At 45.2% G+C, this 13,472-nt stretch overlaps 1 protein-coding gene across 5 annotated transcripts in view; it reads left to right on the top strand.

Annotated features, from left to right (window-relative positions):
* Window positions 1-758: 758 nt before the first annotated feature.
* BTBD8 (BTB domain containing 8) overlaps window positions 759-13,472 on the top strand; it is a 64,992-nt gene continuing 52,278 nt past the window's right edge. For 4 of the 5 annotated variants that reach the window (XM_042462951.1, XM_042462950.1, XM_042462953.1 and 1 more), the window contains exons 1-2: window positions 759-1,061; window positions 7,333-7,530. In XM_042462951.1, coding sequence (XP_042318885.1) covers window positions 937-1,061; window positions 7,333-7,530 — 323 coding nt within the window. In that variant the 5' untranslated portion in view covers window positions 759-936. Of the gene's footprint in view, window positions 1,062-7,332; window positions 7,531-13,472 lie in introns of those variants that run through there. The other variant, XM_042462955.1, reaches the window with a different exon arrangement.

Genomic DNA, 13,472 nt, shown 5'->3' on the forward strand with positions numbered 1-13,472 from the left:
TTTTACTGTCTCCAAACTCTCTGCAGTACTTCTTATTTGGGTTATATCTTGACTCAGGAGCCATTTCAGGGTTGTTTACATCCCAGAGCAGAGGGATTTGACATGACCTGAATCCTTCATCCTGACAAAATTTGCCCTCAGTACATTTCAGGACTATAATGTTCAACTCCTGAGCATAAGTAAGGTTTCAGTTCAGATCTATCCTTTTCAGTATTTATTGCAGGCTGGCATCTCCTCCTCTTTCTGGCCATATGGGGATTGGGAGAGTTTCAAAGTCAAGGGAATTTAATGTCCATTTGCAACTCAGAGAAAACATTTCCTTGGAATCCAACATGTCTCCTTCCTTTGTGAAGCCACAGGTTCCTATGTAGGTAGGGAACAGTAGCATATAATCTGAACAAGGTGATAAGATTCAGCCCTGTCTGAGGGGTTTAAACAGAGGCTGGATGGCCATCTGTCAGGGATGCTTTGGAGTTCCTGCATGGCAGAATGGGGTTGGACTTGATAGCCCTTCTTGGGGTCTCTTCCAACTCTAGGACTCTATTTGCCATCCAAGAACCACTGGGCTCCCACTGGCCAGCCTCCTTCCTCCATGTGAGGGCAAGAATGGTAAACAAAATGAAGGAGCCACTCAACGGCTTCCGCAACTCTGATTGGTCCAGAGCGTCCGGCCGTCCAATGAGAAGAAGGGAGAGGCGGGCCTTTCTTGGGTATCGCCTAGATAGGGGAGGCTTCCGGCTTAGTTTAAACGCCTCCTAGTACGATAATTTTCAGACCGTTTCTGCTTCTGCGTAGCGAGAGTGGCCGTTGTCCGCAACGTGCGGAGGAGGAGAGTTAGGCGTCGGTGCATCTCCGCTTCGTGAATCCCAGAGTGGTGCAGCTAAGGGATCGTCTGGCAATCTCAAATCCGACACAACCGCGAACAGTTGTGGCTCCATGGCGTGCAGTGGGGGCAAAGGGGGCCCTGGTGGGAACCCTCGAGGGAGGCCTAGGAGCGGCGCCTGGGAGCGGCGGAGGCTGAAGGAGATGGTGGCCGAGCAACTGAGGCAGGATATAGACAGGTAAGGAGGGCAGGGCAGTCTGGGCTGCATCCACACTGGACAAATAACCCGGTTTTGCGCCGCTTTAACTCTCCCTCTGGCTCTTTGCTATGGAATTCTGGGAGCTGGAGTTTTTTGTGGGCCCAGGGCAAGTGTTTTGCAATGATCCCCTGTGATCAAGTGTTCTCCAGTGACTTGGGCCAGTATGGTTTCCCTATGGGTAAGTACTGTCATTTGTTTTAGTGCATCCCCATATTTAAATAAAATAAATAAATAAACTTATTATTTTATACCGCCTTCCATAGATCAGGCGGTTCACAGCAAATATAATAAAACAATTAAGATATCACTAAAAACACACCCTCTCTCACTGACCCCTCCCCCCTGGTAAAAGCCACCACAGCGGCAAGACGCTCCTCCAGCAGTTCTGGGGAGCTTCTTCCAGGTGACATGGGGGGGGGGCAGCGGCAAAGTAGTCCTCCACCAGCTCTCAGGCAGTCCCCGAGTTGCTGGGTCTGCCTGATGGCTCCCTCAGAGGCCAAGAGACAGTTGAAGAGGGAAGGGCTCTTCCTTCAGGCAGACCTTGATTGTTGCTAGGTCTGCCTGATGGCTCCTCTGAGGCCGAGATGACAGTTGAAGAGGGAGGGGCCTCTTCCTTCAGGCAGACCTTGATGTTGCTGGGCTGCCTGATGGCTCCCTCTGAGGCCGAGATGACAGTTTGAGAGGGAAGGGCCTCTTCCTTCAGGCAGTCCAAGATGTTGCTGGGTCTGCCTAATGGCTCCCTCTGAGCCGAGATGACAGTTTGAAGGGGAGGGCGCTCTTCCTTCAGGCAGTCCCCGATGTTGCTGGGTCTGCCTGATGGCTCCCTCTGAGGCCGAGATGACAGTTGAGGAGGGAGTGCCTCTTCCTCAGGCAGACCCGATGTTGCTGGGTCTGCCTGTGGCTCCCTCTGAGGCCGAGATGACAGTTGAAGAGGGGGGGCTCTCTTCCTCAGGCAGACCTTGATGTTGCTGGTCTGCCTGATGGCTCCCTCAGAGGCCAGAGGCAGTTGAGACAGGAGGGAGGGCCTCTTCCTTCAGGCAGACTTGATGTTGTAGGTCTGCCTGATGGCTCCCTCTGAGGCCGAGATGACAGTTGAGAGGGAGGGGCCTCTTCCTTCAGGCAGACCTTGATGTTGCTGGGTCTGCCTGATGGCTCCCTCAGAGGCCAAATGGACAGTTGAAGGGGAAGGGCCTCTTCCTTCAGGCAGACCTTGATGTGTAGGTCACTGCCTGATGGCTCCCTCTGAGGCCGAGGATGAAAGTTGAAGAGGGAGGGGCCTCTTCCTTCAGGCAGACCTTGATGTTGTGGGCCTGCCTGATGGCTCCCTCTGAGGCCGAGATGACAGTTGAAGAGGGAAGGGCCCTTCCTTCAGGCAGTCCAAGATGTGCTGGTCTGCCTAATGGCTCCCTCTGAGGCCGAGATGACAGTTGAAGAGGAGGGGCTCTTCCTTCAGGCAGTCCCCGATGTTGCTGGGTCGCCTGATGGCTCCCTCTGAGGCAGAGATGACAGTTGAGGAGGGAGTGGCCTCTTCTTACACGGACCTCGATGTGCGTGGGTCTGCCTGATGGCTCCCTCTGAGGCCGAGATGACAGTTGAGAGGAGGGGCCTCTTCCTTCAGGCAGACCTTGATGTGCTTGGGTCTGCCTGATGGCTCCCTCAGAGGCCAAAGACAGTTGAAGAGGGAGGGCCTCTTCCTTCAGGCAGACCTTGATGTTGCTAGGTGCCTGATGGCTCCCTCTGAGGCCGCGATGACAGTTGAAGAGGAGGGGGCTCTTCTTCAGGCAGACCTTGATGTTGCTGGGCTGCCTGGTCTCCCTCTGAGGCCGAGATGACAGTTGAAGAGGGAAGGGCCTCTTCCTTCAGGCAGTCCCCGATGTTGCTGGGTCTGCTGATGGCTCCCTCTGAGCCGAGATGACAGTTGAAGAGGGAGGGGCCTCTTCCTTCAGGCAGTCCCCGATGTTGCGGTCTGCCTGATGGCTCCCTCTGAGGCCGAGATGACAGTTGAAGGGAGGGGCCTCTTCCTTCAGGCATCCTCGATGTTGCTGGGTCTGCCTGATGGCTCCCTCTGAGGCCGAGATGACAGTTGAAGAGGGAGGGGCCTCTTCCTCAGGCAGTCCCCGATGTTGCTGGGCTGGCTGATGGGTCCTCTGAGGCCGAGATGAACAGTTGAAGAGGAGGGGCCTCTTCCTTCGGCAGTCCTCGATGTTGCTGGTCTGCCTGATGGCTCCTCTGAGGCCGAGATGACGTTAAGAGGGGGGGCCTCTTCCTTCAGGCAGTCCCCGATGTTGCGTGTCTGCCTGATGGCTCCCTCGAGGCCGAGATGACAGTTAAGAGGGAGGGGCCTCTTTCTGGCAGTCCCCGATGTTGCTGGGTCTGCCTGATGGCTCCCTCTGAGGCCGAGATGACAGTTGAGAGGGAGGGGCCTCTTCCTTCAGGCAGTCCCGGATGTGCTGGGTCTGCCTGATGGCTCCCTCTGAGGCCGAGATGACAGTTTAAGAGGGAGGGGCCTCTTCCTCAGGCAGTCCCCGATGTCTGGGTCTGCCTGATGGCTCCCTCTGAGGCCGAGATGACAGTTGAGAGAGGGAGGGGCCTTTCCTTCAGGCGTCCCGATGTTTGTGTCTGCCTGATGGCTCCCTCTGAGGCCGAGATGACAGTTGAAGAGGGAGGGGCCTCTCCTTCAGGCAGTCCCCGATGTTGGCTGGGTTCTGCCTGATGGCCCCTCTGAGGCGAGATGACAGTTGAAGAGGGAGGGGCCTCTTCCTTCAGGCAGACCTCGATGTTGCTGGGTCTGCCTGATGGCTCCCTCTGGCCGAGAGAAGAGGGAGGGGCCTCTTCCTTCAGGCAGTCCCCGATGTTGCTGGGTCTGCCTGATGGCTCCCTCAGAGGCCGAGATGACAGTTGAAGAGGGAGGGGCCTCTTCCTTCAGGCAGTCCTCGATGTTGCTGGGTCTGCCTGATGGCTCCCTCTGAGGCCGAGATGACAGTTGAAGAGGGAGGGGCCTCTTCCTTCAGGCAGACCTCGATGTTGCTGGGTCTGCCTGATGGCTCCCTCTGAAACTTTGAAACTGCTTTAACTGCCTTGGCTCAATGCTGTTAGGGAATCCTGGGAATTGTAGTTTGTTTTGGCATCAGAGCTCTCTGACAGAGAAGGCTAAATGTCTCATAAAACTACAATTCCTAGAATTCCCTAGCACTGAGCCAGGATAGTTAAAGCAGTCTCAAACTGGATTATTTCTGTGGTGTGTTTTGCACCTTAGTTGGGCTTTCAATGGGCTGGTAGGTCTGTCCCAGTGGTGGTGAACCTTTTACAGACCGAGTACCCAAACTGCAACCCAAAACCCACTTATTTAGTAACAAACTCTGGCAAACTCTGTGCTGGGGTGACAGAGCATGTACCCACAGAGAGGGCTCTGAGTGCCACCTCTGGCACATGTGCCATAGGTTCGCCATCACTGGTCTATCCTGTGTGGTGAGTACCATCACCACAGAAGAACACTTAATCCTTGTCCCCACCAATCTGGATGGAAAGGGAATTTGAGACCGAACGCTCAATATGTTCTGCACAGAAATGACTGATCCCTAAAAGTTTTATCGTATATACTCTACTATAAGTGGACCTCAACTATAAGCTGAGGGAAGGTTTTGGGGCCAAAAATTATGGATTTTGATATGTCCCATGGATAGGTCAAGGGTAAAACCTAGATGCGTGTAATAAAAGATCGAAAGGATAAAGCAATGGGGGGGGGGGGGATTCCAAAGAACTTTTAAAATTGCAGCAGGCGTAACTGGATGGAAGGGGGAGTCAGTGCTTCCAGGACAGATCACACTCTTGCCTTTCAGCAGGGGATGGTTCCTTTTTTTTGCTAAGAGTTAAAAGTACAGTACAGTACTTACATTGACCTATGGGTAAGTTGACTCAGGCCTGTTACAGACTGCCAAAATAAAGCTGCTTCAGGTCTCTTTGGAGGTATGCTATTTAAATGATGCCTGGGTCCTAAGAGTCCGGAGGTCGCACCAAAGCCACACTCTGTTCCTAAGCACTGTAGTGCAGCTTTGGTGCAGCTTCCGGATTCTTAGGATGCATGCATCATTTAAACAGCATACCTCCAAAGAGACCCAAAGCAGCTTTATTATGACAGTCTGTAACAGGCCACAGTTTTTTTGTGCCAATTTTTTTGACTAAAATGTCTAGACTTATACATGAGTTCATACAGTAAATCATTTACACCAGGGGCATGCAATAGGCTGTATGCCTTGAGCCTTTTTTTTTCTTTTCCTTTTTGCAGCTTGGGGTTCTGCAAATCAATGCTCCCTGATCAAAAAACAACAGTAACAATAAAAATTGTGTCAAAACTGATAATTCCCCTTCCTGGAGGATCTCCAAATGTGGCTTTTACTTTAAACAGAGTGCAGCTCCCCTTTCCAAAAATAAATAAATAAAGCATAGGCCCTTAGTGGGTCTGGAATACCCGTTTAATCTGAACGGATTTAAGTCTCTAGGACCAGATGAACTACATCCAAGGGTTTTAAAAGAACTGGCAAATGTAATATCAGAGCCATTGGCAATAATCTTTGCGAACTCCTGGAGAACAGGAGAAGTCCCAGCAGACTGGAGGAGGGCAAACGTTGTCCCCATCTTCAAAAAGGGGAAGAAAGAGGATCCCAACAATTATCGTCCAGTTAGTCTGACATCTATACCAAGAAAGATTCTGGAGCAGATCATTAAACAGAGAGTCTGTGAACATCTAGAAAGCAATGCCATAATCACAAAAAGTCAACATGGGTTTCGGAGAAACAAGTCATGCCAGACAAATCTAATCTCTTTTTCTGATAAAATTACCAGCTTGGTAGATGAAGGGAATGCTGTGGATATAGTATATCTTGATTTCAGTTAGGCTTTTGACAGCGTTCCAACTCTGTGAGTCTATGATTCTATCTGAAGCAAAAATTCTCCTCAAATTAAAAGTAGATTATCTCTGTTGTATTTCTATAAGGGTCAAAATCAGTATATTGGCTTGTCCATCCAAGTTAACTGCAATGGTAATGGGGTAACCATGTTCTGAGGCAGCTGAGCTTTGTTGAATGACTTTTAAGGATAGACCTGTTTAAAAAAAAGTTACATGTATTTAGTTGTGATGTCATTCTGCCCATTTTATTAAATTTACCGATCATTTGACTTACAGTTTTGCTGCAGGAGAAAGGAAGAGCTAGCACCCAGAAAATCAATGGTTCTTCCCTTTTCCCAGCCACAACACTGGAGCTGGCTGATACTCCAGACCTTCCCAATGCTCTGGTCATTTGTTGGCCATGGGAGGTGTAATCCAGTGCCTCAATCATAGGTTGTGTGGAAGATGTTGTGAAAGATGGTAATGAATGCCTCTTTCTGTTGTTGTTTTTTCAATGAGAAGTTTCATACACTACTGTAACAGAAAACAAGCCAGTGTATGTCACCATCAGTATTTCAGCTAGTGTACTGTATGTATAGAAGGCTTTTTTTTTAACTTGCAAAAGCATATTGTCCTTCTATCAGAGATGCCTGTGAAACAGAATTGCCTTTTTTTCATAATTGAGAGGACAAAAACAATTAAATCAGAATGCAAAACAATAGGCAGTGTTCAATACGACACATTTTCTCAACAAATCTACCTACACAAATCAGAGATTTAACTGGGGAAGATCCGGATCCCCCTCCCCGTGAATTCAGAAATTCACATATATTCAAGCCCCATAGGCTTGAATGGATGTGCACTCCTGCCTGTGGCTATGTGTGTACACCACAGGTGCATGCGCCATTAACTTTAATGGAGGTTGCCTTTCTGTGAATAATCAAAACCGCAGATCTCAAGTCCGTGAAAATGGAGGGGCGACTGTAGCTACAGCCTGGCAGTTTCTAAAAAGGAATTCTCAATGTTTCCCCAAGAAGAAGAAAAATAGGGGAAAGTACAAGAAAAGGGTGACTGTCACCAACAGATATGAAGAATATCTGTTATATATAGATCTGGACCCTGAAGAAATCTTTAGTTTGTCCAAAAATATGAATGAACCCAATGTTTTTCCGGATTGTCTGATCACTCAGTCTTACCAGAATGACCTGCTCTATAACTAACTTTCTACTGTAGTTTTCTTTCCATTCCCTTTGATAATGGAGAATTTCAAACCCATTCAGATAAAATGCTAACATGCTATAACCTGCCTGTCACATCTGAGCTCACCTTTAAATTGATTGTGAAACTGTTTCTGTTCCATTGCAGGCTTCTTAAAGAGGAAATCCAAACAGACATCACTTTCTGTGTTGGCAAGACTCTGCTCAGAGCTCACAAAGCAGTGCTTTTAGCACGAGTTCCTGACTTTTTTTGGCATGTAGCTGGAAGATGGTTAAATAATACAAGCGCTTGTGAAGTTATTGATCTTGAGAATTTGGATATCTTAGAATTTAAAACATTCCTACAGTAAGTTTCCACTTGTCTTATTTTGTTCTGTAAAATGTGTTTCAAGGTGATATTGCTATAGATGTTAGTTAAAGAACTTGTTAGAACCTGGTACCTTTGATAGTAGGTCATCAGCCTGTGCTTTTGGAAATATATCTTTGGATGCAGCTCTCTGCTTTAGCTGGAGATCCTGCACTGAGCAAGTGGTTGGACTCAGTGGCCCTTGAGGCCTCTTCCAACTCTGTGATTCCGTGTTCTCAAGGTTTGTGTCTGACCAATGGCTGGAGAAGAAAAGCTTGGAACAGGTGGGATTTTTCCTGTCTTATAATATTATAATAATATAATATAATAAAATAAAATAAGCAAAAGACAAGTACAGACAACTTCCCACATATTCCTTAGCTGTATTCTTACTTAGTAACCCTATTCCCCTCTCCTACATACCATTATCTTTAGGTAATCAAAGCAAAGAGCGCTTGCGCAACTGCTGCTGCCCCCCTCCCCCGAGCAAACCCTTCCCTCCCACCCCGACACAGATGGATAGACTGGCAGGAGGCTCCACTAATGCTCTCCGCATTCCAGCTCTGCTGTCGCCAGCTGTCGCTCAGAGAGGGGGCCAAATTCTTCCTGTCGCCTGGCTCTCCTTGGCATCCTTAGGTACAGTGCATCCCCTCCACTCCCTCAGAGGAGCTCTTTTGGGGGGGGTGCCCTTCACTTGTGACGCCGCAAATGTGCCATTGGCGCATTGCAGAGTCACAAGTACGCCGCAAGAAGAACCCGCTTTTTGCGGATTCTTTTTGTTCTGCGACAGCCACGCAGTTTGGTCGCGGAGCAAACCAAGGCAGTGGGGAGACCGCCATTTTTTGGCGGTCTGTATCCCGCCTCTGTTCTCGTTTGCAAAAAGACTCTTACAGAGATACCCATCCTGGGATTTTAGGATTCGATCTTTCTTTATATATTTGCCATATTTTTAATAGTGACCTCCTCCAAATATGGTTTTTAAAGTCTGCATTGACAGTGGTCTCTTCCCTTATGGGGGATCCATTCCAGACTCCACCATCTCACGTAAAAGAAAAAGACGCATATGTTCGAGCCCCATTAAGAACAATGGGGCTTGTGCACGTTGCGCAGTATAGTGCATGTGCCATTGTTTCCTCCTGTGTGCGGCTTCAGCGTAAGCTGAAAACCACATATGGCATGTCCACGTATGACACTAGTGCACTGCACTTTGTTTTTTTATGCCATAGATATCAGTACCAATCCCATCTTAGATCATGTCCTTCCAGTTCTAGTTCTCTTTTATTGTTTGGTATGATACATGGTTTTAGCCAAGTTAAAAATATTGCTTCAAAGTATAATTTTCAATCTGGCATCCCTAGTCCTCCTATTGTCTCAGCTTTGACATGTGCATTTGAGTACATAGCCTGTCAGAAATGTTTCCTCTATAATGGAGATTAATGTTAATGGGTTTTACTTCTTTAAATGACTATTTGGTACCAGGGACAGAATTAGCATGGAAAGAATAGGGATAGGTTCCTGCACGATAAAAAGGATTAGTTCAACATGTTTTGGTAAACTTTTTATTCAGTATAGAAGTATTCACATGTGAAATGAATCAACCAGGTCATGTAAGCCTAGCGCAAGTGAACAAAAACATTTTGAACCTTCTAAAACTTGAAAGCTTCTTCCAGTATTTGTTGGGTGCGTATTTTGGGATGGGAATGGGGGCTGCTCCACATTTCTTATGATTTCAATTTTGATGGTCAAATGTAGATTTATGACTTTTTAACATGTTTGTGATAGCTAATGAAGCAGGCTTACCTGCTTTCCCTTTTTTTCACTGTTTTGCTTTTCACACATGTTCAGTAAACCTTTCTAAAAGCAGCTGTTGTTTACTTTTCCTGTTGTAGGCAGGTACACACAGTTACTGTAAGCTCTCTGAGAGTAGAATCACATTCTTTCACAATTCAAGCACTATTTCATTGATTACTGCTTCAAACCTGACACTGAAAGTCTCTGTTTCTCCAGCCCTCCTTTACCATTCTTCCAATGTCAATGCTGCTTTAAAAAAAAACACCCTTGAGGCAGAAAGAAGCCAAGAAGGAAAAGAGTGGTTGGGTGGGCTTAAAAAGATTTTGTAAAAAGAAGCATCTACTGTATATCAGAGGCTTTGCTAACTGATGTATGCCTGTATATGCTTTAATGTATATATACAGTATATGTTAAAATAGCATTTGACAAATGCTAAATCAGAAGGCATCAAGGGGAAAAAAGGAAAAGAGGGTTGTTGTCTTTTTGTGGCCATGAAGTAGTAAGAATTTATTACTTTAAAAATATTTTTATATGGCTCTTCAGTATTATCTGCATTAGGCTGAAAGGTGAATGACCTGGAATGAGTCAATATAGTTTGCTTTCTAATGTTTCTGAATGTCTGGCCCTTGCGGTCTCTTCCAACTCTATTATTCTATGATTCTATGGCGGGTTACAAACCGCCATATAGTACGTATAGGATACGTACTAGTGTTAGGAAGGGGCGGTGCTTCCGCACCCCCCTAACCCTAGTACGTATCCTATACGTACAAGATGGCGGCGCACCTTCTATATGGGCGCCGCCATCTTTACGTACTGGACGCATAGCGTCCAGACGTGTCGCAGCGCCTATGACGTCGCGAGTCCACGCCAGGCACCTCGCGACGTCATAGAGGCGCCGCAAGAAGAAGCTCCAAAATGGAGCTTCTTTTTTGCTCCACGCGGGAGCCGTGCGGTTTGGCTGCTGCGGCTCCCGCACGGAGCAAATGGCGCCAGCGGGGAAGCGCCGCAAAGCGGCAGTTTGTATCCCGCCTATGTTTCTATCAATTAAGTTAGCAGATCTGGTTCAAATGTCGGTTTTTCATCAAATGTTTGTGTTTTTCAGGATGCATGGCAGCGGGGAGGAGTGATTTAAAAGACTGTTTTCTATATTGATACTTCAGATGTACTCACCAAGAAGTATGGGAGGGCTATATTTATTCAGTACTATTAATGCTTCAATCTTGTCCAGGCATACCTGGTCAATACAGTGGATTATGTTCCAGGCAACCACTGTAAAGCGAATATTGCCTTAAAGTAGATCACAGCTTTCCTTTCACTTGCCAGTACAGTGGCCCTTGCTTTCTCACATACTTGAGATCTGCATTCTTGATTATTCACGGAGGGGTTACCGCCATCATTCTTAATGGAGCACACCACTGTGAGGCACACCCTGCGCACACTCAAAGCCAGGCATCCCATTTAAGCCTATGGGCTTGAATATGTGCAAGTCTTTGTGTTTTTTTTTGGGGGGGGGGGTCCGGAACGGATCCCTTGTGAAAACGGAGAGCCAACTGCGCATATAAACCTTAAAAACATCTTTATACTGTCATTTATTAAGTATACAATAGGACTAGGTCTTTAAAAAGATGCAAAAAGAAAAATAATAAATAAAAACATTGCCAAAAATATGATACTGAAAAATGAAGTACACAAATTCTGTAAATAGACTGAGATTGGGTAGGAAAATGATACTGTACTGTATAATTGAAAAGCATCATATTAGTAAAGCATCTCAAAGCAAGGAACGCCTATAGTTGTTTACCAGAAAGTAAATCTTGCAGAACCCAATAGATAAATGTCTGAGATGAGTATCTGCTGGCTAGAATCCAGATGGAGATGCTCAGAGTCTCCACACAGAGAATATTTCATCAGTAAGGGCCAGTGCAATATACAGCTCCCTTAATGACCCTGCCACTGAATATTTTACTAGTCTTCAGAGTTGGCTAGTTTGATCAAAATCAGGAATATCCTTCTTTGTGAAGCTGCAAAAATCAACTACAGGGGGCCCTTGGTATCCACTGGGGTTTGGTTCCAGGATCTCCCATGGATACCACAACCTATGGATACTCAAGTCCCATTATATACAATGGTGTTGTAAAATGATGCCCCTTATATAAAATGACAAAATCCAGATTTGCTTTTTGGAATTTGTAATATTCTTTTGGCTATTTTGAAGCCATGGATGGTTGAATCTGTGGATAAAGAATCTGTGAATACAGAGTTTTGACTGTAGGATGACAAAAACAACAACAACAAAAAAACCTCTAACCTACATGGGGGATTCTAGAAACTTTAATCCAACAAAGTAACATTCCCAAGACCTGTAACACATGCATTTTCTTGCTAGGTATGAGAAGGCAGGAACTAGGATGGTGTAGTGCTTCGAATGTTGGAGTAGGACTCTGGGAAACCAGGGTTCAGATCTCTGCATGGCCACGGAAACTCATTTAGTGACCTTGAGCAAGTCACACTATCTCAGCCCCAGAGAAAGGCAGTGGCAGACCTTCTCTAAACCTTGCCACAAAACCCAGGCATAGGTTTGCCTTAGGGTCACCACACATCAGAAGTGACTTGAAAGCATAAAACAACATGGATGAGATGAAGGCAGCAGCATTTTCTTTTCTGACAGTCCACTCATTTTCTCAGCTAATTTGACTGGTTTTCGGGATATTTTAGCTATCCCTTCAGGAGTTCTGGTCCTCTCCAGAGAATGAACTAATCTTTTTTCTTTTTCTTTTTTGGTGCGACCTAGAAGCCATTTCCTACATGAAATGTGTGAAAAGCAGGATCAGCTCAAAAAGAGTCCTATTGACAGATTGTTTCACAAGGGCTAAATACCATAGCCACTGTATATTAGACATTCTCTTTGTAATGCAAGAGTGAGTGACTTTTTGCTTATGTGAGTTTCAAGCCTGTAGGGAAGAGGTTATGTTAATTTGGCTACTTTATAAAAGCAGAATGTCTTTTCTAAGGGATTCCCTGGGAATATCACAGTTTTTGATTACTAAAAAAAATTGTTCCCCAATTTTGGACTGGTCAAAACTTACTTCTGCACAGAAGTTATAATTGCTTTATATATCAGAGGTTAATAAGTAGAATTAAATGGCTTTCATTAATCAATATAATATGAAGACAATTAATTTTCCTTTTCATTTCAACAACCTTGCTGTGATTTCTTCATGTTTTCCTAACTTTTTGTCCTCCTCACTTCCTTCCTTTTTATCTTGCAACCTTTGCAGTTGCTAGTAAGACTAGAAATTCGATAGTGAATGTCATTGGTCACGCTACCAACCGAAAAGAGGAAATCCTGTTCTTTCTGTGCCCACAGCTTTCAAAGCAAAGATTTTTTTTGTCAATTTCAATTAGCAACTGCATAATCAAATTAATTGGAACAATGCAGGAGGCTTTAGGGAAATAGCATAGTGGTATTTTCATGTTTAAAAATGGATATTGGGGCTGAGTGTCATATTATAGCTGTAGCTATATGTATAATATATTTATTCTCATATTTTATAGTTTGTGTGTGAAAAATAAGCTTTAGGAAACTTGCTTAAGAAAAAGCAACAGATTTTCAAGACTGCCTTTCAAATTTAGCATGCCAGAATATACCACCACCACCCCCGCCCAAAAAAAAGTTATATAGCTAAAAGGAAAGGAATCTCTTAGACCTTCTTATTTCTCAGGCCTCCTAGACTTTGAGTTTTAAAGCAAAATAGAGCTAAGGGATTGTGAATTCCTCCATTTACATCCTCACACTGCTGCTTTGCCCTGATGTTGGCTTTGATTTGGTTATATTTTGTGGCTGTTTGAATCTGTTTATGATTTTACATTGTTTTATCAAATTTATGTATTTATTAAGGTTTTAACCTTTATTCTTCAAACTTGCCATAGAGTTTTGCCTGCTATATACAGATGCAATAAATAACAACTTCAATAAGTACCTTAACATACATTTGTACTGTCAATAACCTATGAAGTCTAAATCTATGGTTGATTAACCAGCTTTTCCTAAAGCCATTTTTAGTCTATTGTATTGTTTATTTCAGTGACTTTGAACACTTACGATACAATAATAATTGAATTTTCTTATCTCTATCTGTAGCTTGTGAAAT

Source organism: Sceloporus undulatus, chromosome 4 (genome assembly GCF_019175285.1).
Source record: "Sceloporus undulatus isolate JIND9_A2432 ecotype Alabama chromosome 4, SceUnd_v1.1, whole genome shotgun sequence".
Lineage (NCBI taxonomy): Eukaryota > Metazoa > Chordata > Lepidosauria > Squamata > Phrynosomatidae > Sceloporus > Sceloporus undulatus.